Below are 22051 nucleotides of genomic sequence, written 5' to 3'. Positions count from 1 at the left end.
AAATTAGCCATGCATGGTGGCACACACCTGTAATCCCAGCTACTTGGGAGGCTGAGGTAGGAGAATTGCTTGAACCTGGGAGGCAAGGTTGCAGTGAGCTGAGATTGCACCATTGCACTCCCTTCTGGGCAGCAAGAGTGAAACTCCATCTCCCAAAAAAAAAAAAAAAAAAAAAAATTGTATAGCAACAAAAACAAATGGGTTATGTCAAACTAAAAACCTTCTGCACAGCAAAGAAAACAATGAACAGAGTAAAAAGATAACCTACAAAATGGGAGAAAAACATTTGCAAACTATTCATCTGACAGAGAATTAATATCCAGAACAGAATAAAGAATAAAGAAGAAACTCAAACATCTCAACAGCAAAAAATCAAACTATTTGATTTAGAATATGGGCAAATGATCTGAGAATCATTAGCATTAACAAATTGCAGACCAGAAACTAAGCTTATTTTGCTTTCAGCTTCTGTTTTTCTAGGCTGAGACAGGGCTTTTAAAACTCAAATATCAATTATTTAGTATTTCTGTTCTTTGGACTCTGTGGCATTATCTCTTCCCCAAGACATACAGATGAGATGCACTGGATGCAAGGAGCTTATAAATAAGAACAATATCAGGTGGGATATCTTGTGATATCATTGATTAATATCATAAAATGTCCCAATGAGAGAAATAATTATTGCTTTGGTGATGTTCAGCATATCTGTGTTTTGGCCAATTTCAACTTATGGTAGACCATGACCAGGATTGCAATGGGCCTGATACTGCAGTAAGAGATGATGGCAAGCCACAGCAATTGGGCAAAAGAAAGAAATAAAGGACATCCAAATTGGAAAGGAGGAAGTCAAATTATCCCTGTTTGTAGATGACATTATCTTAAACAGAGCAAAACCTAAAGACTACTACAAAACTCTTGGAACTGATAAATACATTTGGTAAAGTTGCAGGATACAAAATCAATATACAAAAATCCATAACATTTGAGACAAAGAACTAGCTGAAAAGGAAATCAAGAATGTAATCTCATTTACAATAGCTACAAAAAATACCTAGCAATAAATTTAACCAATGAGGTGAAATACCTTTACGAGGAAAACAACAAAACACTGATGAAAGAAACTGAAGAATATCCAAACGAATAAAAAGGCATCCCAAGCTCATGGATTGGAAGAATATTGTTAAAATGACCATACTATCTAAAGCCCTCTGCATTTGATACAATCCATATCAAAATATCAATGTCATTTTTATAGAAACAGAAAAAATAATCCTAAAATTTGTATGGCACCACAAAAGACTCCAAATAGCTAAGGAAATCCTAAGTAAAAGAACAAAGCTGTAGGTATCACACTACCAGACTTCAAAATGTACTATAAAGCTGTGGTAACTAAAACAGCCTTGTACTCTCACAAAACAGATACATAGACCAATGGAAAAAATAGATAGCCCAGAAATTAATTTGCATATGCCTAACCAACTGATTTTTGACAAAGGTGCCAAGAGCACTCATTGGGGAAAGGACAGTCTCTTCAATAAATGATGCCAAGAAAACTGGATATTCATGAAGAAGCATGAAGCTAGACACACACCTCTCACTCTATACAAAAGTCAACTCAAAATGGATCAAATACCTAAATGTAAGACCGAAAACTATAAAATTACTAAAATAAAATGCAGGAGAAATTCTTCAGGACATTAGTTTAAAAAAAAAGAGTTTATGAATAAGAGCTTAAAAGCACAAGCAACAAAAGCAAACAAGTGGGGTTATATCAAACTAGAAACCTTCTGTACAGCAAAGAAAACAATCAACAGAGTAAAAAGATAACCTACAGAATGGGAGAAAACATTTGCAAATAATTCATCTGATAAGGCATTAATATCCAGAATATAAAAGAAACTCAAAATCAAACAATTTTATTTGGAAAATGAGCAAGTGATCTGAGAAGACATTTCTCAGAAGACACACAAATGGCCAACAAATATATGAAAAAATGCTCAATATCATTAATCATTAGGGAACTGAAAACAAAAACCACATTGAGATGTCATGTCATTTAAGGTACTATGGCTATGACAAAAAAGACGAAAAACAACAATGGCTGGTGAGAATGTGGACAGAAGGGAACTCTTATACACAATTGGTGGGAATGTAAGCTGGTAAAGGTACCACGGAAAACAGTTTGGAGGTTCTTTAAAAAAAAAACTACAAAGGAACTACTACCATATAATCTAGCAATCCCACTACTGGGCATTCATCCAAAGGAAGAATATCAGTATATTAAGGAGACCTCTTCCCCCACATGTTTATTGCAGCACTATTTACAATAGCCAAGATATGAAATCAACCTAGGTATCCAAAAACAGATAAATAGGTAAAGAACATGCAGTATATATACACAATGGAGTACTATTCCACCATAAAAAGAATGAATTTCTGTCATTTGCAGCAATATGGATGGAATTAGAGGACATTAGGTTAAGTGAAATAAGCCAGGAACAGAAAGCTACAAACACTGTATGTTATCACTTGCATATGGAAGTGAGTTTTAAAAAAGTTGATCTAATAGGAGTAAAAAGTAGAAAGAAGGATATTAGAAACTGGGAAGGGTAGAGAGAATGGAGGGATAGAGAAATATTTGTTAAAGAATACTAAATTACGTCTAGAAAGAGGAATAAATTCTAGTGTTCTGTATCATTGTAAGATGACTATAGTTAATGACAATATATTACATAGTTTCAAATAGCTAGAAGGAGGATATTAAATGTTCCAAACACAAAGAAATGATAAATGTTTAATATGATGAATATGTTAATTTCCCTGATCTGATAACTATACATTATGCATATATAAACATCACTATGTATCCCATAAATTGAGTCAGCTAAGAAAAAGAGAGAGAAAAATGATGGTAGAAGTGTGTGCTTGAGTAAGAATTTTCTTACATGGAAAATTCTTAGGTCTTGAGTGTTGACATGGCTCCTCTCTAGCCTAATGGTAAAAAGGCTAGTGGATCCATATTTGAGGCTCTTTTCCATGATTGTACAATTTAACTTCCCTTGGGTCATATGATACTGATTGTGTACAACCGAGTCTGAGGATATGCACTTTATATTTTCCATACAGATAATTTCAGAACTCATAAATGTATCTGATGACATAAAATAGATTCTGTTACTAACTAGTTGTAGTGCTAATCCCCAGGAAGAAAGATCAGACGATGAGAAGCATTTTAACAATTTGCTCTTTTACAAAGCTACCTCACTGATGCAGTTTATAAAAAAGGCCATTGTTTCAGAATGTAATTTCTTAACTGTAGAATTGATCCGATGGAAAATTCGATTTAGTATAAGGGATTGTGTAGAAGTTTTAGTTTTGTTTGTTAGGACAACACTTTAATACTTTCACCTAAAATTTTGTTCAGACACTTCAGAGGAACTTACTTTGTCTGAACCTTTGTCATGTATTTAGAATATCTTTTTCTAAACTAAGTTCAATTCAGAGGCTTATAAGTCTTATTATTTCAAATCCTAGTGCAGAATAATTTTTAAATTGTTACTTTTCAACTAATTTTTATATCTCTAAGGCTCATGGCACAAAACTCAGCCATAATGACTAGGTAGTCAGTAAATCATTTTCTTTCTCCCTTGAGGAGACCACCAGTTGCCTGTAAACTATGACCCTCTACCCCAATAGCGGCTTACTGTACAGGCAATCTTTATCTTGCATGGTCATGCATAAAAGTGTGTAAGCTGACACCATACAAAGTGAGCTTAATAATGGGTGGGCAAATTATAATTGCTCTTTATTCTCTTCTCATCCTACAACTTAATTCAGAGAACCTCTTTTCTATGCCTTGGCAAACTGTCAACTGCTTTCTGAGTTTGAATCAGTGTTCAACATTTTATCCTTTTCACTTTTAGTGTCATAAAATGTTTCTAAGAGATATGTTTAATGTGAAATTCTTGCCAGCATGACCTCCTCTGGAACATCTTCATCCTGTTCATCACAACAACTCTCCTCATTTATGTTCAATTTACCTTCACTTAGTTCTTCTGACTGCATATCTGTTAAGCAATATGAAGACTGTCATGATCAGCAATTTCTTTTATAACTATTTGCATTTGATTCAAATCTCACTTTAAGTTTTATCATTTTTTCATTTCTTTGCTGCATTTTTATCTTTGTTGGCCAATTTTCCCTTTCAATTATCTATTTTTCTAAGTATCATTTCATAAAATGTCATATGGATTTACCACTGGGAGACAAGGAGGCAACACAACTATGCTTTGCTGTCTGTGCATGAACCGAATGACAGACGTGCCATGACCAATCACTGACAGACATTGAAAGAAGTGACATGATTGGCTTCTTATCACAATTCCCATCTATTATTTACAGCTGATGTGTGACTGAAGGGATAGCTAAGAAGTTTGAAATTTATGTTGTCATTCACAGTTAACCTATTATGGGTACTAAAGTTTGAAATGTGTTGTTGGAAAATGTGTTACTTAAGTAAACTGTGGTATTGGAAATATCTGCATATCAGAATCATGCAAATGATGACTACCTATGTGATAGCAGATCACATTTTCCAAACGCAGTGTAATAATCTCTTCCATCGTACATGTTCTTCTAGAATCCTTCCTTTCCCACATTAAGAGACAGGATTCTAATTATCTTCTCCTTAAATCTGGGCAGGTTTGTGACTCTCTTGTAATAAATAGAATGCAGCAAATATGACTGTGACTTCTATAGCTGGGTCATAAAATAAAATATGGCTTATGTTTCTAAAGCTGGAATGCTTCCCTCAAGCTCTAAGTCACCAGGTAAGCAGTCTGATTGCCCAGAGACTATCATGCTGCAAGGAGGTCCAAATAAACTTATGTGAAAAAATCACATGGAGAAGATTATGTGAGTGAATTGATCCAGTGTCACATTATTGGACTTTTTGCATGTTTTCAATATTTTCCTGACATGAATAATTCTGCAGCAAGTGTCTTTGAACACACTTCATCTTGCACAAGTACAAATTTGTGTGCCAGTAAATTCCAAAAAGCAGAATAAACACTGAGTCTTGTAATTGGAAGGATATTTCTTGTTCACTGCCCACCAATAAAGTTAGGTCAAGTAAGATAAAGAATGAATTTCGGTTTTAAAAAACATATTTGCTGATTTATTTTGTTAGCGAAGTAAAAGTTACAATTATTACTTAGTAAGGCAAAAGTGAAGGAGTTAAAATCTTTAAGCAAGCAACTTTATTCTCTGATTTTAAAGTGCATTTTGTAGAAAGATGGCCACATTCCTCTGACCAAGAAGTCGAGTAGCTGCATGTTCTTCAATATGTATTCCTAAAAATGAAGAAAAAGGGAAAGAAAAAGCAGGCAACAATATTTTTTTCAAGGAAACACGTTTTAGGGATCAAGTCTGGGGTCAGTATCTAGTCATCTTTATGTTTTACACTAGTTTTGTCAACCTTTATAAAATGACTTTCAGCTCAGGAGGCAGAGCAAGATGGTGGAATAGAAAGCTCCACTAATCATGCCCCCAGTGAAGACACCAAGCTAACAACTATCTACACAGAAAAACACCTTTATAAGAATGAAAAATCAGGCAAGCACTTACAGTACTTAATTTTACCTTCATATCACTGAAAGAGGCGCTGAAGAGATAGATAAAACAGTCCTGAGTCACTGACACCACCACTTTCCTACCCCTGGTAGATGTTGCGCAGTGCAGAGAGCATCTCTGGGCTATGGAGCAGGGAGAAAACAGCAGTTGTGAGGCACTGAACTCAGTGCTGTCCTGTTAGAGCAGAAAGGAAAAGCAGACCAAACCTAGCTGACGCCTGCCCACAGAGGGAGCATCTAAACCAGTGCTAGTCAGAAGGGAATCATTGATCCCAGTTGTCCAAACTTGAGTGCCCACAAGTCTCACAACCAAGGGCCAAAGTGCTCTTGGTCTCTAAGTAATTTTGAAAGGCAGTCTAGGCCATAAAGACTGCAATTCCTGGAAAGTCCTAGGCTGAACTAGGCCCAGAGACAGTGGACTGGTGGAGCATACTGAGGCACCAGCTGGGGCAGCCAAGGGAGTGCCGGGCTGCACAGCTCATGGCTCCAAAAGAGACCTCTTCCTTCTGCTTCAGGAGACGAGAGGGAAGAGTGGGAAGGACTTTGTTTTGCATCTCGGATACTTGTTTGGCCACAACAAGATAGGGCACTGGTGAGAGTCATGAGATCCCCATTCTAGGGCCTAGCTCCCAAATGACATTTCTATACACACAGCCAGAAGGAAACCCGCCTTGAAGGAAAAGACCCAGTCCTGCCAGTATTCACCATTTGCTAACTGAAGAGTCCTTGGGCCCTGAATAAGCAGCAGCAAAACTCAGGTACTACATCAGGGGCCTTGCTAAGTCTCTGAGACTTGCTGACTTCAAGTGAGACTCAGGACATTATCAGTCAAGGTGGCTACAGGGCAAATCTCCTTCTGCTTAACCAACGCAGAGGGAAAAGGCCAGGAAGGATGAGTCCCAGGCCAGGAAGCATTCACCACAAGGTGACTTAAGAGACCTTGGGCCTTAGAAGACCATCAGTGGTAGCTTGGCAGTACTCCTCATGGCCAAGGGTGGTGGTGTCTAGGGGTGAGGGTCCTGTGCCTTTGGAAAGGGAAGGGAGAGGTGGGAAGGACTGCATATTGTAGTTTGAGTGCCAGCTCAGCCATAATACAACAGAATACCAGCTATACTTCTAAAGTTTTTGACTCTAGTCCCTGACTCTCAGATGGCACTTCTGGACCCAGCTGGAGCCAGGCTTGAAGGACACAAGCCTGGCTGGCTTTGTCACCTGCTGACTGTAGAGCCTCAGGATCCTGAGCAGACATAGGCAGCAGTCAGGGAGTGGTGACAGCAGGCCTTGGGCAAGACCCAGTGCTGTGCTGGTTTTAGGTCTGACCTGGTGCAGTCATAGTGATGGTGGCCACAGTGGTGCTTGTGTCACTCCACTCCAGTGCTTGATGACTCAGAACAGAGAGAGAGAGAGAGAGAGAGAGAGAGAGAGAGAGAGACTCTGTATGTTTGAGAGAAAGTAAGGGAAGAAAACAAGAATCTCTGACTGATAATCCAGAAAATTCTCCTGGATCTTGTCCAAAACCATCAAGGCAGTACTTCTATGAGTCTGTAAGAACCACAGTGTGACTGGGATTGAGGTGTCCCCTAAAGCAGAGACAGCTTAGATTATAACATGCAAGCCCTTTCAAGTGTCTGGAAAACCTTCACAAGAAGGACAGCTACAAGTAAGCCTAGACAATGGAGGCTACAATAAATATCTATTCAATGCTCCATCACCAAAGAACATCTACTGGCCTCAACACCATTTAGGTAAAACATGACATCACCAAATGAATTAAATAAGGCACCAGGAACCAATGCTGGAGAAACAGAGTTATGTAACCTTTCAGACACAGAATTCAAAATAGCTGTGTTGAGGAAACTCAAAGAGATTCAAGATAATGCAGAGAAGAAATTCAGAATTTCATCAGATAAATTAAACAGAAATTGAAATAATTAAAAAGAAGTGAGCAGAAATTCTGGAGCTGAAAAATGCAATTGGCATACTAATCAATGCATCAGAATCCTTTAGTGACAGAATGGATCAAGCAGAAGAAAGAATTAGTGAGCTTGAAGACAGCCTATTGTGAAAATACACAGTCAGAGGAGACAAAATAAAGAATAAAAAAGATGCCAACAGGATGTAGAAGATACCTTCAAAATGACAAATCTAAGAGTTATTGGTCTTAAAGAGGAGGTAGATAAACACATAGGGGTAAAAAGTTTATTCAAAGGATCATAACCTAGAACTTCCCAAACCTAGAGAAAGATGTCAATATCCAATTACAAGAAAGTTATAGAACACCAAGCAAATTTAGCTCAAAGAAGACTACTTCAAGCATTTAATAATCAAACTTCCAAACATCAAGGATAAAGAAAAAAATCCTAAAAGCAACAAGAGAAAATAAACAACAAATAGCATATAATGAAGCTTCAATATGTCTGGCAGCAAACTTTTTGGTGGAAACCTTACAGACCAGGAGAGAGTAGCATGATATATTTAAAGTGCTGAAGGAAAAAAACCTTTTACCCTATGATGGTACCAGATCCATCCTACAAGAAATGCTAAAGAGAGTACTTCAATCAGAAAGGAAAGGACATTAATGAGCAATAAATAATCACCTGAAGGTACAAAACTTACTGGTAATAGTAAGTACACCCCAAACCACAGAATATTATAACACTGTAACTGTGGTATGTAAACTACTCTTATCCTAAGTAAAAGACTGAACCAAAGGGCTGGGCGTGGTGGCTCATGCCGATAATCTTAGCACTTTGGGAGGCCAAGGCAAGTGGATCACCTGAGGGCAGGAGTTTGAGACGAGCCTGGCCAACCTGGTGAAATGCCGTCTATACTAAAAATAGAAAAATTAGCTGGACATGGTGGCAGGCGCCTGTATTCCCAGCTACTCTGGAGGCTGAGACAGGAGAATCACTTGAACGTGCAATGAGCTGAGATTGCGCCATTGCACTCCAGTCTGGGTGACAGAGCGAGACTCCAACTCAAAAAAAAAAAAAAAAAAAGACTGAACAATACACCAATTAAAACTAATAACTAACTACAACTTTTCAAGACATAATCAGTACAATAAAATATAAACAGAAACAACAAAAAGTTAAAAAGCAGAGGGATAAAGGTGAGTTTTTATTAGCTTTATTTTTGCTTGTTTATGCAAATAGTGTTAAGTTATCAGGTTAAAATAATGAGTGTTTTTTTTTCTGTTTTAATAATGCAAACACTTGGCATGGCAATCCAAATTTATTGAGCTACTGATGCTAAGTTATGCAAAGTCGTACCACCTTAATTAGGGCTTTTAGTTTACATTTGGCCATTTCAAAGTAGTTGTAACATGAGGTTGATCAATTTAAATGTTGTGGCTTTCTGTTGGATAGATATACTATCTTTACATCCAAACATTAATGCATACAAGGCAAAAAGGCATTGTTAGGTAAAACAACAACACTGAAAATTAGTCCTTGTGACAAATTATACATGATTAAAATTACTTCCCACATTTACGTCCACATTACTCATCCACCATTTAACACGTCAACCAGAATGTTACACCGTGAAACAATCAATAACAGGCAAAAATACTAGATCTGTATGTTTACACTTATATATGAGCAAGCAAGGGATTCACAGTGAGAATCTACAGCTGCAGAAGTCTGAAAGTAATTTAGAAAAATTTTTAAACCATTAAAAAAATGTTTGAAAATATCCACTTCTTGTTGTAGGCTCTCACTGTACACACAACTAAAAACACTGTTTCCTATGTACAAAAAAGTAAAAATATATTAAGAGATTTGAAAAGTCTGGACATTCCTTCCTAACAGATATCAAAGGCAACATCTTTAAGATACTATACTGAAAGGACTATCAAATTTTAAAGACAAGATCACTGTCTTCATAGCTTCTTTTTAAAACATTAAAAACCTATATAGCTGTGTTAATCAAAAATGTAGATTTTATACAATGATAATGATCTTGAATTTGTTTTAAGTATGATAAGCTACAAGTATCAACAAAGCAAAGTTATCTGGAGTAGTCTGTACAGGATCTCTTTGGACTTTCTTTTATTATGCTAAAATAGTGGTGCTTTTTAGGATTTGCATTATTGTACTCTCCAATACAAAGCATGGGGCATGTTCAAGTGTACAGTACACCATTTTCATACATGTACAACATTGGTGGATGAAAAATGTTGTAATTGGCATTAATACAGGATGTAGCTTTTGGGTTTACCAGCTGCATACTCTAGGACTATTAGATGAGTAAAAATCTCTCTTGTGATACTGGAAAGTTATTAGAATGTGCAAACTGATACAGTATCTTTCATGTCTCTTTTAAAGGGTACCACCACAGGAGAGTCTACTTAAGATGTTGATAGGTTTAACAAAGTTGGAATTGCTCAGGCACTGTTGAATTGGGCAACATTCTTCAGACCTAGCTCAGAGATATAATGCATTTAGTACATTAAAGCAGCTGACATGATGACTTTTTGCAAGCCTTCCCAGGCAATGGAGTTTTTCTGTTAATTTCTGTTAATTTGGAGAGCAATGGCTCTCCATAGTGCACTCAGTTCACTGCAACCTCTGCCTTCTGGGTTCAAGTGATTGTCCTGCCTCAGCCTCCTGAGTAGCTGGGATTAGAGGCATGTGCTACCATGCCCGGCTAACTTTGTATTTTTAGTAGAAACAGGGTTTTACCCTGTTGGTCAGGCTGGTCTTAAACTCCTGGCCTCAGGTGACCCACCTGCCTTGGCCTCCCAGAATGTTGGGATTACATTACATTTATTTTTTATTTTGGAAAAGATTCTAAGATTGCACAGTTGTTCCATTGTCTTGCTAGATTTTGACCTTGTTCCTTCCCTACAACTCTTTTATCTTCCAAGTCACCTTTATTACCAAGAATCATTGTGACGTCATCAGTGTCTTTGACTTGAAGACTCTGCTCTCTCAGATCTTGTAAATCATAAAATGTAGACTGTGGTTGGATGGTATAAGCTAATGCAAAGCCTTGTTCGTTTTTTATGTACAAATCCCTCATTGCTATAAATTGTTCTGTTCCTGTAGTATTCAAGATTTCAAGCATATAGAGTTGTGCATGTATTTCTACTTGATTTTCTGTAGTATTGTCTATTGTAGGATCATGTTTTTCTTTCTTTTTTTTTTTTTTTGAGATGGAGTTTTGCTCTTGTTACCCAGACTGGAGTGCAATGGCACGATCTCAGCGCACCGCAACCTCCACCTTCTGGGTTCAAGCAATTCTCCTGCCTCAGCCTCCCAATTAGCTGGGAATACAGGCGCGCACCATCATGCCCACCTAATTTTTGTATTTTTAGTAGAGATGGGGTTTCACCTTGTTGACCAGGATGGTCTCGATCTCTTGACCTCGTGATCCACCCACCTCGGCCTCCCAAAGTGCTGGGATTATAGGCGTGAGCCACCACGCCCGGCCATGTTTTTCAACAAAAATTCTTTGTACAAATTGTACAGTCAAAGCAGAATTTCCAACACTTCCTGAGCCAAGAATGACTAATTTATACTCAAGCATGATACAAATTTTTAAAACTTAGTACCTCTCATGCTGTCACCAGATCTCTGCCCCCGGTGCTGCTCCGTGCTTTTTCTGGGTTGCTACTCCAGGTGCTATGGTGGTCTTGCCTCTGCCACTGCCACTCTGGCTGGTTTATGTGCCTGAACAATGAGTTTGAAAATAGTATTTACAAGCCTCATGGTAACCTAAAATTAAAAAACATACAATGAATGCACAAAAAATAAAAAGCAAGAAACTAATTCATATCACCAGAGAAAATTATCTTCACTAGAGGAAGAAAATAATGAAAGAATGAAGGAAGACCACAAAACAATAAGAAAACAACAAAATGACAGGAGTAAGTCCTTACTTGCCCATAATAACCTTGAATATAAATCAGCGAAACTCTCTAATTGAAAGACACAGACTGGCTGAATGGATGACAAAAAAAATTTGATCTTTTGCCTACAAGAAACACACTTCACATATAAAGACACCCAGAGACTGAAAATAAAGGGTTGTGAAAAAATATTCCATGCCAAGAGCAGGAATAGCTATACTCACATCAGACAAAATAGAATTCAAGACAAAAGCAATAAGAAGAGAAGTAGGTCACTATATAATGATAAAGGGAGTCAACTCAGCAAGATGATACAATAATTTTAAATATATATGCACCCAACACTGGAGCACCCAAATATATATAAGAAATATTATTAGAGCTAAGGAGAAAGATAGATTCTAATACAGTAATAGCTGGAGACTTCCATACCTCACTTTCAGTATTGGACAGATCATTCAGACAGAAAATCAACAAGAAAACATCAGACTTAACCTGAACTATTGATCAAAAATGGATCAAATAGATATTTACAGAACATTTCACCCAAGAGCTCCAGAATACGCATTCTTTTTCTCAGCACATGGATCATTCCTAAGGATAGATCATACATTAGGTCACAAAACAAATCTTAAAACATTAAAAAATTGAAATAATATCAAGCATCTTCTCTGACCACAATGCAATAAAACTAGAAATTAATAGCAAGAGCAATTCTGGAAATGATTCACATACATAGAATTTAAACAATATGTTCCCGATTGACCAGTGAGTCAATGAAAAAATTAAGGAGGAAATTGAAAAATTTCTTGAAACAAATGATCATGAAAACGCAATATACCAAAACCTATGGCATACAGCAAAAGCTGTACTAAAAGAGAATTTTATAGCTCTAATGCTTACACCAAAAAAAAAAAAAAAGAAAAAACTTCAAATGAACCATCTAAAGATGCATTTTAAAGAACTAGAAAGGCAAGAGCAAACCAAATCCAAAATTAGTAGAGGAAAAGAAATAATAAAGATCAGAGCAGGAAAAAAAAAATGAAAAAAAATCAATGAAACAAAAACATTGTTTTGAAAAATTAAATAAAATTGACAAACTTTTAGCCAGACTGAGAAAAAAAGAAAGAAGATAAAATAAATAAAATCAAAATGAAAAAGGAGACATTGCAACTGATATCTGTAGGTATTCAAAGGATTATTAGTGGCTTCTATGAGCAACTGTATGCTAACAAATGAAAACATATAGAAGCAATGGAGAAGTTCCTAGATACATAAAACTTGCCGATATTGAACCAGGAAAAAAATCCAAAACCTGAGCAGACCAATAACAAGTAATGAGATTGAAGCTGTAATAAAAGTCTCCCAGTAAAGAAAAGCCTGGGACCTAATACTTCATTGCTGAATGCTAGCAAACATTTAAAGAAAAACTAATACCAATCTTACTCAATTTATTTTGAAAAACAGAGCAGGAAGGAATACTTCCAAATTCATTCTTCGATATCAGAATTATCCTGATACTAAAACCAGACAAAGACACACCAAAAAAGAAAATTGCTGGCCAACCTTTGATGAATATTGATGCAAAAGTCTGCAACCAAATACTAGCAAATTGAATTCAACAATACATTAGGAAGACATCCCAACTAGAACAGGCAGACAAGAGAAAGATATTAAGGGTGTCCAAATTGGAAAGGAAGAAGTCAAATTATCCTTGTTTGCAGTTGATCTATCTTATATTTGGAGAAACCTGAAGACTCCACAAGAAAACTACTACAGTTGATAAGCAAATTTAGTAAAGTTGCAGGATACAAAACTAACATACAAAAATCAGTAGTAGAATTTCTATATGTCAAGAATGAACAATCTGAAAAAGAAATAAAAAAAGCAATCCCATTTACAATAGCTACAAATAAAATTAAGTATCTAAGGATTAACAAAGAAGTGAAAGATCTCTATAATGAAAACTGTAAATCACAGATTAAAGACACTAATTAGGACTCACAAAAATTGGAAAAAAATTCCATGTTCATTGATTGGAAGAATCTAAACTGTTAAAATGTCCATACTCCCCAAAGCAATCTACAGATTCAATGAAATCTCTATCAAAATATCAATGACATTCTTCACAGAAATAGAAAAAACAATCCTAAAATTTATGTTGAACCACAAGAGACCAAGAATAGGCTTCGGATAGCCAAAGCAATCCTAAGCAAAAGAATAAAATGGGAGGAATTACATTACTTGACTTCAAATTGTACTACAGAGCTATAGTAACCAAAACAGCATGGTACTGGCATAAAAATAAACACATAGACCAATGAAACAAACTAGAGAACCCAGAAACAAATCTACATACCTACAGTAAACTCATTTTTGACAAAGATACCAAGAACATACACTGGGGAAAAGACAATCTCTTCAATAAATGCTGTGGGGAAAACTGGATATCAGTATGCAAAAGAATGAAACTAGAACCCTATTTCGCTCCATATACAAAACTCAAATCAAAATGGACTAAAGACTTAAATCTAAGACCTCAAACCATGAAACTACTACAAAAAACATGGGGGAAATCTCTAGGACATTGGTAAGGGCAAAAATTTCTTGAGCAATACCCCACAAGCACAGGCAACCAAAGCAAAAATAGACAAGATCACATCAAGTAAAAAACCTTCTGTAGAGCAAAGGATACAATTAACAAAGTAAAAAGACAACCCATAGAATGGCAGAAAATATTTACAAACTACCCATCTGACAAGGGATTAATAACCAGAATATATAAGGAGCTCAAACGACTCGATAGGAGAAAATCGATTGATCCAATTAAAGGACAGATGAAAGATTTGAATAGACATTTCTGAAATGAAGATATATTAATGATAAACAGGCATATGAAAAGGTGTTCAACATCATTGATTTTCAGCAAAATGCATATCAAAACTACAATGGGATATCATCTTACCCAGTTAAAATGGCTTATGTCCAGAAGACGGGCAATAACAAATGAGGGTGGCAATGCAGAGAAAAGGGAACCCTTGTACATTTTTGGTGAGAATGTAAATCAATACAACCACTATGGAGAACAGTTTGAAGTTTCCTCAAAAAACTAAAAATTGAGATACTGTATGATCCAGCAATTCTTCTGCTGGGTGTATGTCCAAAAGAAGGGAAATGAGTGGGGCCGGGCGCGGTGGCTCAAGCCTGTAATCCCAGCACTTTGGGAGGCTAAGGCAGGTGGATCACGATGTCAAGAGATCGAGACCATCCTGGTCAACATGGTGAAACCCCGTCTCTACTAAAAAAATGCAAAAAATTAGCTGGGCATGGTGGTGCGTGCCTGTAGTCCCAGCTACTCAGGAGGCTGAGGCAGGAGAATTGCCTGAACCCAGGAGGAGGAGATTGCGGTGAGCCGAGATCGCGCCATTGCACTCCAGCCTGGGTAACAAGAGCGAAACTCGGTCTCAAAAAAAAAAAAAAAAAAAAAAAAAAAAAAAAGAAAGGGAATCAGTGTATCAAATAGATACGTGCATGCTAATGTTTGTTGCAAATGTAAGATTTGCAAGCAACCTAAGTGTGCATCAACAGATGAATGAATAAAGAAAATGTGGTACATATACGCAATTAAGAACCATTCAGCCATATTCAGTCATTTGCAGAACTGGAGATTATTATGTTAAGTGAATTGATCTTGGCACAGAAAGGCAAACATAGCATGTTTTCACTTACTTGTGGGATCTAAAAATCAAAACAATTGAATTCATGGACATAGAGAATAGAAGTATGGTTGCCAGAGGCTGGGAAGGGTCGTGGTGGGTGGAGTAGGGGGTGGAAGATGGGAACAGTTAATGGGCACAAAAAATGTAGAAAGAATAAAGAAGCCCTACTATTTGATAGCACAACAGGGTGACTATAGTCAATAATAATGAAAATATTAAAAATAATAGTTTAATACGTATAGTCAAAACTGTACATATTGAAATGACTTAGGGTGTACTTGGATTGTTAGCACCTCAGTGGATAAGTGCTTGAGGGAATGGACACCCAATTCTTGATGTGCTCACTTCACATTGCATCCCTGTTGCAAAACATCTGTACCCCATAAATCTATACACCTACTACGTACCCACAAAAATAAAAAAAAAAATCCAATGATAAATATGTTCAGCTCAAAACAAAATCTCAGGTATGTGTTACTCATAATGAGAACCTTATATTATTAAGAAAAGGTTAAGTTACATTTAGTACAATTTATTTAAGAAAAGAAGGAAGCTGGCCAGGCGCAATGGTTCATACCTGTAATTCCAGCACTTTGGGAGGCCGAGGTGGGCAGATCACGAGGTCAAGAGATCGAGATCATCCTGGCCAACATGGTGAAATCCCGTCTCTACTAAAAATACAAAAATTAGTTGTGGTGGTGCCCGCCTGTAGTCCCAGCTACTCGGGAGGCTGAGGCAAGAGAACTGCTTGAACCCAGGAGGCAGAGGTTGCAGTGAGCCAAGATTGCGGCACTGCACTCCAGCCTGGCGACAGAGTGTGACTCAGACTCAAAAAAACAAAACAAAACAAAACAAAAGAGAAAAATGAAAAGACAACAAGGAAGTTTATTTGACACCTTAGCTTACCATGTAGAAGGCATCACTACAAAAATATCTGGCTTTTAAGACTTATTAACAATCTAAAAAGTAGCTATTGAGAATGATTCTCTTCCATATTTTGTAGATTTCAAATTCTTTGTTCTAGGCTTCAGCTTAACTTTATCTTCATGCGTGACTAATTGAAATTCTGTACAATATGGCCTAGTGCAGTGGCTCACACCTGTAATCCCAGCACTTTGGGAGGCCAAGGTGGAGGGATCAGCCTGACCAACATGGAGAAAACCCGTCTCTACTACATATACAAAATTAGCTGGGCGTGGTTGGAAGCGCCTGTAATCACAGCTACTTGGGAGGCAGAGGCAGGAGACTCGCTGGAACTTAGAGGCGGAGGTTGCAGTGAGCCGGGATGGCACCATTGAACTCTAGCCTGGACGACAGAGTGAGACTCGGTCTCAAACAAACAAAAAAAAAAAAACAAAAAAAAAAAACCGGTATAATGTTTCCTTCTCAAGGCAGACACTTGTGCATATCTTAGGTTTCTGGTAACTAGCTTCAGCTGTTTCAATAGACCTGATAAGGCAGTATTTTAGTTAATATGTACTGAAGTTCTGAGAGTGCTCTAACGAACTTCCTTGATTTTTTTTAACTCACTCCCAGGTTATTTGTCTATTAATTTCAGCTTTGTTTGCTTTTAAATTAAAAAACATGTATTTGGCTTCAGAGTTCTGTTTTCCCTCTCAGTTGCGTTGCTTGAGTTGGGTGCTTTTATTTTTTCAATAATTCATTATTATAATAATGCTACTGTTTGCTAAGGCATACGTGGTCAAAACCTAATTCCTGCAGAGCTGAAAGGAACTCAGAGAAGTAAGGTGGAGGACGTGGTGGATGACCCACTGAAATTGAAATGAAACTGAAATGTTCCAGTTTCAGGCTACGCATGTTTCACACCCTTGCTGAAATACAATTTGCGTTTCTTTAATTTCCATGTGAAATGCTCTTCTAAAAACTAACTTTTAGTCAGTGGGTGACTTTCTTTATGGGAGTAAAAGAAAGCTGTTATGAAACAGCTGTTTTGGAACTGTTACAAGCTTTCAAGGATTCAAAGGTCTAAATATTATTTCAAAAATCTAACATATTCTAATATAGCAAAGCAAGCAAAAGAAAATCCATCAACTACTCCTTCAATTGAAGTGATGAAGCCCAAATAATTCATACGGCAAAATGGAGAAAATTAGAAGACTGGCCATCTAAAAATCCGCCATTGGTGAAGTGATGAAGAACATTTACTGGCTTATTCTGCAACTTGCCAATTTTGCAACTCTTGGCTGCCTATGGATTTCTATGGTGGAGTGTACAGTTTTAAATAGCTGCCTAAAATTGTGTGTAACTAATCTGGTAAGTCTCACAATCTAATATTTGTCTTTGCAGGAACTGGAGCATGTAGAATTCAGCTTGTTATAACTGGTAGAATCGTTTTTTCTTTAGGAGGAGTTTTCTTATGAGAAGTGGTGGCAGCAAGGCAAGATAGATTATTTTTTCTTAAGTAAGTTAGGAGCATTTATACTTCAGAAGATAAAGCAGGCTATTTTATTTCTTTAGGGTACCTGGTCATCTTTTGGGGGGCTAAAGGATTGGGTAAAGGAAGTTTAAATGGAGTCAATTTTGCACATTAAAAAAAATCAATTTAAACTCACTTATTACAAAGTCACTAATAGTTATCTTGAAACATAAAATAAGTTTAGCCACAGGATAATGCCTGCTAATTCCAGCATAACAGTAATAATTACATCAGAGATGGATAATGTATAGGGAGCTGGATGACCAGGAAGCAGATACAGATGCCATGTAAAATAATATAATATTTTAAAGCAATAAATATGTGCACATTCCTTTTTTTCTCTGTATGCATTTATAATTTTATCTTAGTGAGTTTTTTTACATGGAAATTTATGCTTTCATTCTCATTTCTGGTTATCATACCTTCTATAAATATTGTATCATCTCTTTTTATTTGTAATTTAGTTTTAAACATAATACTAGTACTAAATATAGTATTCATTATATTATGCTGAAGTGTTGGAGATAGAATTCTGTGACAGATTAAAAAAGAAACTTGTGCTTAAACACTTTTGATTTAGTTTAAACTGTAGTTTAAAACATTACTTAGGCTTACTATGGTTAATAGCATTTTTTGAAAAGTTTAGTATTTTATATAAATCTTTGCCAATGATTTCATTTCCTTTAATATAGAATTGCATGCTTTAGTTTTTTATATTTGTAACCCAAACTTAAAAATGGAAGAATGGAACTAATAAATGTTTTAAAAAGATTTTAATTATAAGAATATACATTTTAAATAAAATATTTATAAGATATAGAACTAGAGAAGAATAAAAAACCTTTATAATTATGCCCCTAGTAAACTTTTGATTGAATTTTCTTTTAGTATTTTTCCTCATATATATATGTGTACATATATGTTTATAATTTACACACAGCTATGCATCCAGCTTTTTCATTACATTATATTGAGTTTTCCCCTAGATCCTGAAAGGTTTTCAGAAACAGAATCTTTAATATCTTTAGATTATTCCATTATATGACTAAACCACCACAATTTATTTATTTCCCCACTACTGAAACTGATTTTAGTTGTTTCCAGTATTGCAGTCTCCATTTTATTTTATTGTAGCTTCATTTATTCTTATCTTTTTGTGTGGGCTCCTTGCTTTCAGGATTTGGCAGTAGGAATAGACACTTTGTTCCTTTGTTGAGTTGCCTTCCGTTCACCACCTACAGAGAAAAGCACAGCTGATATGCGGCAACAGCAAGAGAGACACCGTCTGCCAATTTGACCAGTGAAAGTACAGCATGTTCCCACACAGGGCTTGGAGGGACAAAAGTGAAGTGAATAAACAATTGAATGTAGCCATTGTTCACAGGAGAGGATATACAAAGTGCTCAAATTTATTATATTTTCTGTGTCATTTTTAAAAACATGGACATTTACTCTGAAGGTCATCTATAATTTTACTGGTTGATTCTTGATATTGAGGCATGTTTCCTTAAAAAAGAAAAACACAAAAATGTCTCATCCAAAAAAAAAATGTTAGAACTGTGGACCAAAATGCACAAAGCACAGTTCTATGCTTGAGCATGGGTATTTTACATTAATTTTAGCTTACATTAACAGAGATCTGCATGTATTAGTTAAAAGAATTAAATCAAAAGGTTTTTTTTTTAATTCTAGATGCTATGTACTGCAGAAAGCAACAAATAATTAATGCTCTTCAGAACACTAGTATTGTGAGATCCTTTATGAAAAAGAAAAAAGAATTCATGGTTGAATAATTTATAGAAGTGTATTTTGCTATGCCCTCTTTTTGTAAATCCACATGGCGCAATAGCATATTAAAGGCTTTGTTTAATCATGATTTCCCCATCTTCTTTAGCAACAAAACCCTTATTTGAACGTTCCCATAAGTTATTGGGGGTACAATTGGTATTTGGTTACATGAGTAAGTTATTTAGTGGTGATTTGTAAGATTTTGGTGCTTCCTCAACCATGTATATACTGCACCATATTTTAGTCTTTTATCCCTCACTCCCCTTCCCACTCTTCCCAAGTTCCCGGAGTCCATTGTATCATTCTTATGCCTTTTGTCCTCATAGCTTTGCTCTCACTTATTAGTGAGAATGTACGATGTTTGGTTTTCCATTCCTGAATTGCATCACAAATCTCTCTTTTTTTTTTAATTAACAAATCACAACAACTGAGCAACTAACATTGACAAGGGCTCAGTTAGGAGTATCAATTCCATGTAATAAATTTTCCTAGGTATCGATGTATTCAACTCTGTGGGGGATGCAATTAGCAATACAAAAGAAGTAAATTATGCAATCAGTGCCCTAAAGGAAGTTATCAAATACTGAGGTATCAAGGTTGCTGTCACTAGACAGTTAAAAGCTATTACAAACATGATGTGTTTTTATTGTATTAAAGGGTGATGACAAAACAGTCATTTTTGATTTGTATCTAAAGTTCCAAAGAAATAAACCAAAAATCAACTGAAAGACTATTAGGAATAATAGGATTTGGAAGATTTTTAAAATTAATGTATAGGCATCAATACTTGTCTTGTATATAAATACATAACATTAAAACAAGATAACATAACAAGATCATAATTCAGAAATTGTATAAAATATCAACAAATTAGCATAGTTTTTATTGATAAAGGAAACAACCTGTGAGTAAAACAGAATACAATCGAGAAATAAAACCATGTACATAAGAGGATGTGAAATAGGATAAAGATGACAATTCAAACCAATGAATTGCTATCCATTTAGAATAAAAAATTCCTACATAACTGCCAGATTCAAACAAATTTCAGGATATATTTTGTAATAAGGTATGATTTTTGGTTGGGTGTGAAGGCTCATGCCTGTAATTATAGCACTATGGAAGGCTGAGGTGGGCAGATCCTTTCAACCCAGGAGTTTGAGACCAGCCTGGGCAACATGGTGAGACCCCTGCCTGTACAACAAATACAAAAACTAGCTGGGCGTGGTGGTGTGCACCTGTTGTCCTGGCTACTCAGGAGGCTGAGGTGGGAGGATTGATTGAGCCGGGAGGTTGAGGCTGCAGTCAGCTGTGATCTCACCACTGCACTCCAGCCTGGGTGACTCTGTTTCAAAAAAACAAAAATAAAAAGAAAAAGGTGTTATTTAAATACAAACAGACAAAGAAACAAAACAAAGCAAGAGTTTACCTCATAAAAATACTAGAAGATATTAGGGGTTACTGTTTCTGTAATCTTGAAGTAGAAATGCCTTAATTAGGCTTTAATTTTAAAAATTCATACTCCCTAAAATGAAATTATCAGTAAATCTGACTACTTAGAAACTTAAACTGTTATGACAATAAACAGAATACAATAACAGCAAAACCAAAAAGTGCAGTAATACACATGACAAATAATTTTTTTAAAGAAAAAAATCCAGGCCGGGCACAGTGGCTCATGCCTGTAATCTCAGCACTTTGGGAGGCTGAGGCTGGCAGATCACAAGGTTAGGAGATCAAGACCAGCCTGACTGACATGGAGAAACCCCGTCTCTATTCCCAAAAAAGAAAAAAAAAATCCCAGATACACATAAAAGCATGTAAGATGAATTTAGAACATAAACAGCTACTTCAAAAAAGAAGTATATATGTCCATTAACCAATGAGAGGATTAAAAAAAGTTACATATATACACCATGGAATACTACTCAGCCATAAAAAGAAATGAAATAGTGTCTTTGAAGCAATGTGGGTGGAGCTGGAAGCCATTATTTGGCTAGGAATGAAGAACCAAATACCCTATGTTCTCACTTATAAGTGGTAGCTAAGCTATGGGTACACAAAAACACACAGAATGGTATAACAGACTTTGGAGACTCAGAAGGGGGAGGTGAGGAGAGGAGTGAGGGATGAAAAAACTACATATTGGGTACAATGTGTACTACCTGGGTGACAGGTGCACTAAGGTATTTGATTTCACCACTATACAATTCATGTAACCAAAAACCACTTAACCATTTGTACCCCAAAAGCTATTGGAAATTTTATATATATATAAAATTTTTATATATTTGTATATATATTGTATATATACATATAAAACTGTATACATATATTATTGTATATATACAATTGTATATATATTAACATTTTTTATATATGTGTATATAAAAAAGAAATATAAATGGCTAAAAAGCATGTGATATTCAACCTTACAGCAACCACAGAATTGCAGAGTAAAAATTAATTATCAATGTTTCCTCTATCAAATTGGTAAAGATAAAAACATTTATAGTTGGAAAAAGTATGTGTAAACTGCCATTTTTATGAATTGTTGGTCGGGATGTAAATGGATAAATTTCTAGAAAAGAATGGGTTATTAAATGTCAAAATTAAAGAGAAA

The 22051-nt window shown here is 35.9% G+C and overlaps 2 protein-coding genes across 3 annotated transcripts in view; one reads left to right on the top strand and one right to left on the bottom strand.

The window, feature by feature from the left end:
• Nucleotides 1-10406: 10406 nt before the first annotated feature.
• LOC100411763 (ras-related protein Rap-1b-like) lies at nt 10407-11162 on the bottom strand. The gene is made up of 2 exons (XM_017971338.2): nt 11079-11162; nt 10407-10769 (listed from the first exon to the last, which is right to left on the bottom strand). The coding sequence occupies exons 1-2, from the start codon at nt 11160-11162 to the stop codon at nt 10407-10409; spliced, it is 447 nt and encodes a 148-aa protein (XP_017826827.2).
• A 5569-nt stretch (nt 11163-16731) lies between these two features.
• The window catches only part of ROS1 (ROS proto-oncogene 1, receptor tyrosine kinase), a 135372-nt gene continuing 130052 nt past the window's right edge, over nt 16732-22051 (top strand). For both annotated transcript variants that reach the window (XM_078370764.1, XM_035296567.3), the window contains exon 1: nt 16732-17477. In XM_078370764.1, coding sequence (XP_078226890.1) covers nt 17355-17477 — 123 coding nt within the window. In that variant the 5' untranslated portion in view covers nt 16732-17354. The remainder of the gene's footprint in view (nt 17478-22051) is intronic.

The sequence above is a fragment of the Callithrix jacchus genome, chromosome 4 (genome assembly GCF_049354715.1).
Source record: "Callithrix jacchus isolate 240 chromosome 4, calJac240_pri, whole genome shotgun sequence".
NCBI lineage: Eukaryota > Metazoa > Chordata > Mammalia > Primates > Cebidae > Callithrix > Callithrix jacchus.
The sequence above is the reverse complement of the archived record's forward strand: the minus strand, read 5'-3'. Positions and strand labels throughout refer to the sequence as shown.

Bases quoted from the DNA above. Each gene is read 5' to 3' on its own strand.
- LOC100411763 (XM_017971338.2), bottom strand. From the start codon at position 11,162: ATGCTTGAGTATAAATTAGTCATTCTTGGCTCAGGAAGTGTTGGAAAT. The intron at 10,770-11,078 runs GTTGAAAAACAT...AAAAAAAAAAAG, and splicing joins AATTTGTACAAAGAATTTTT to AAAGAAAAACATGATCCTAC.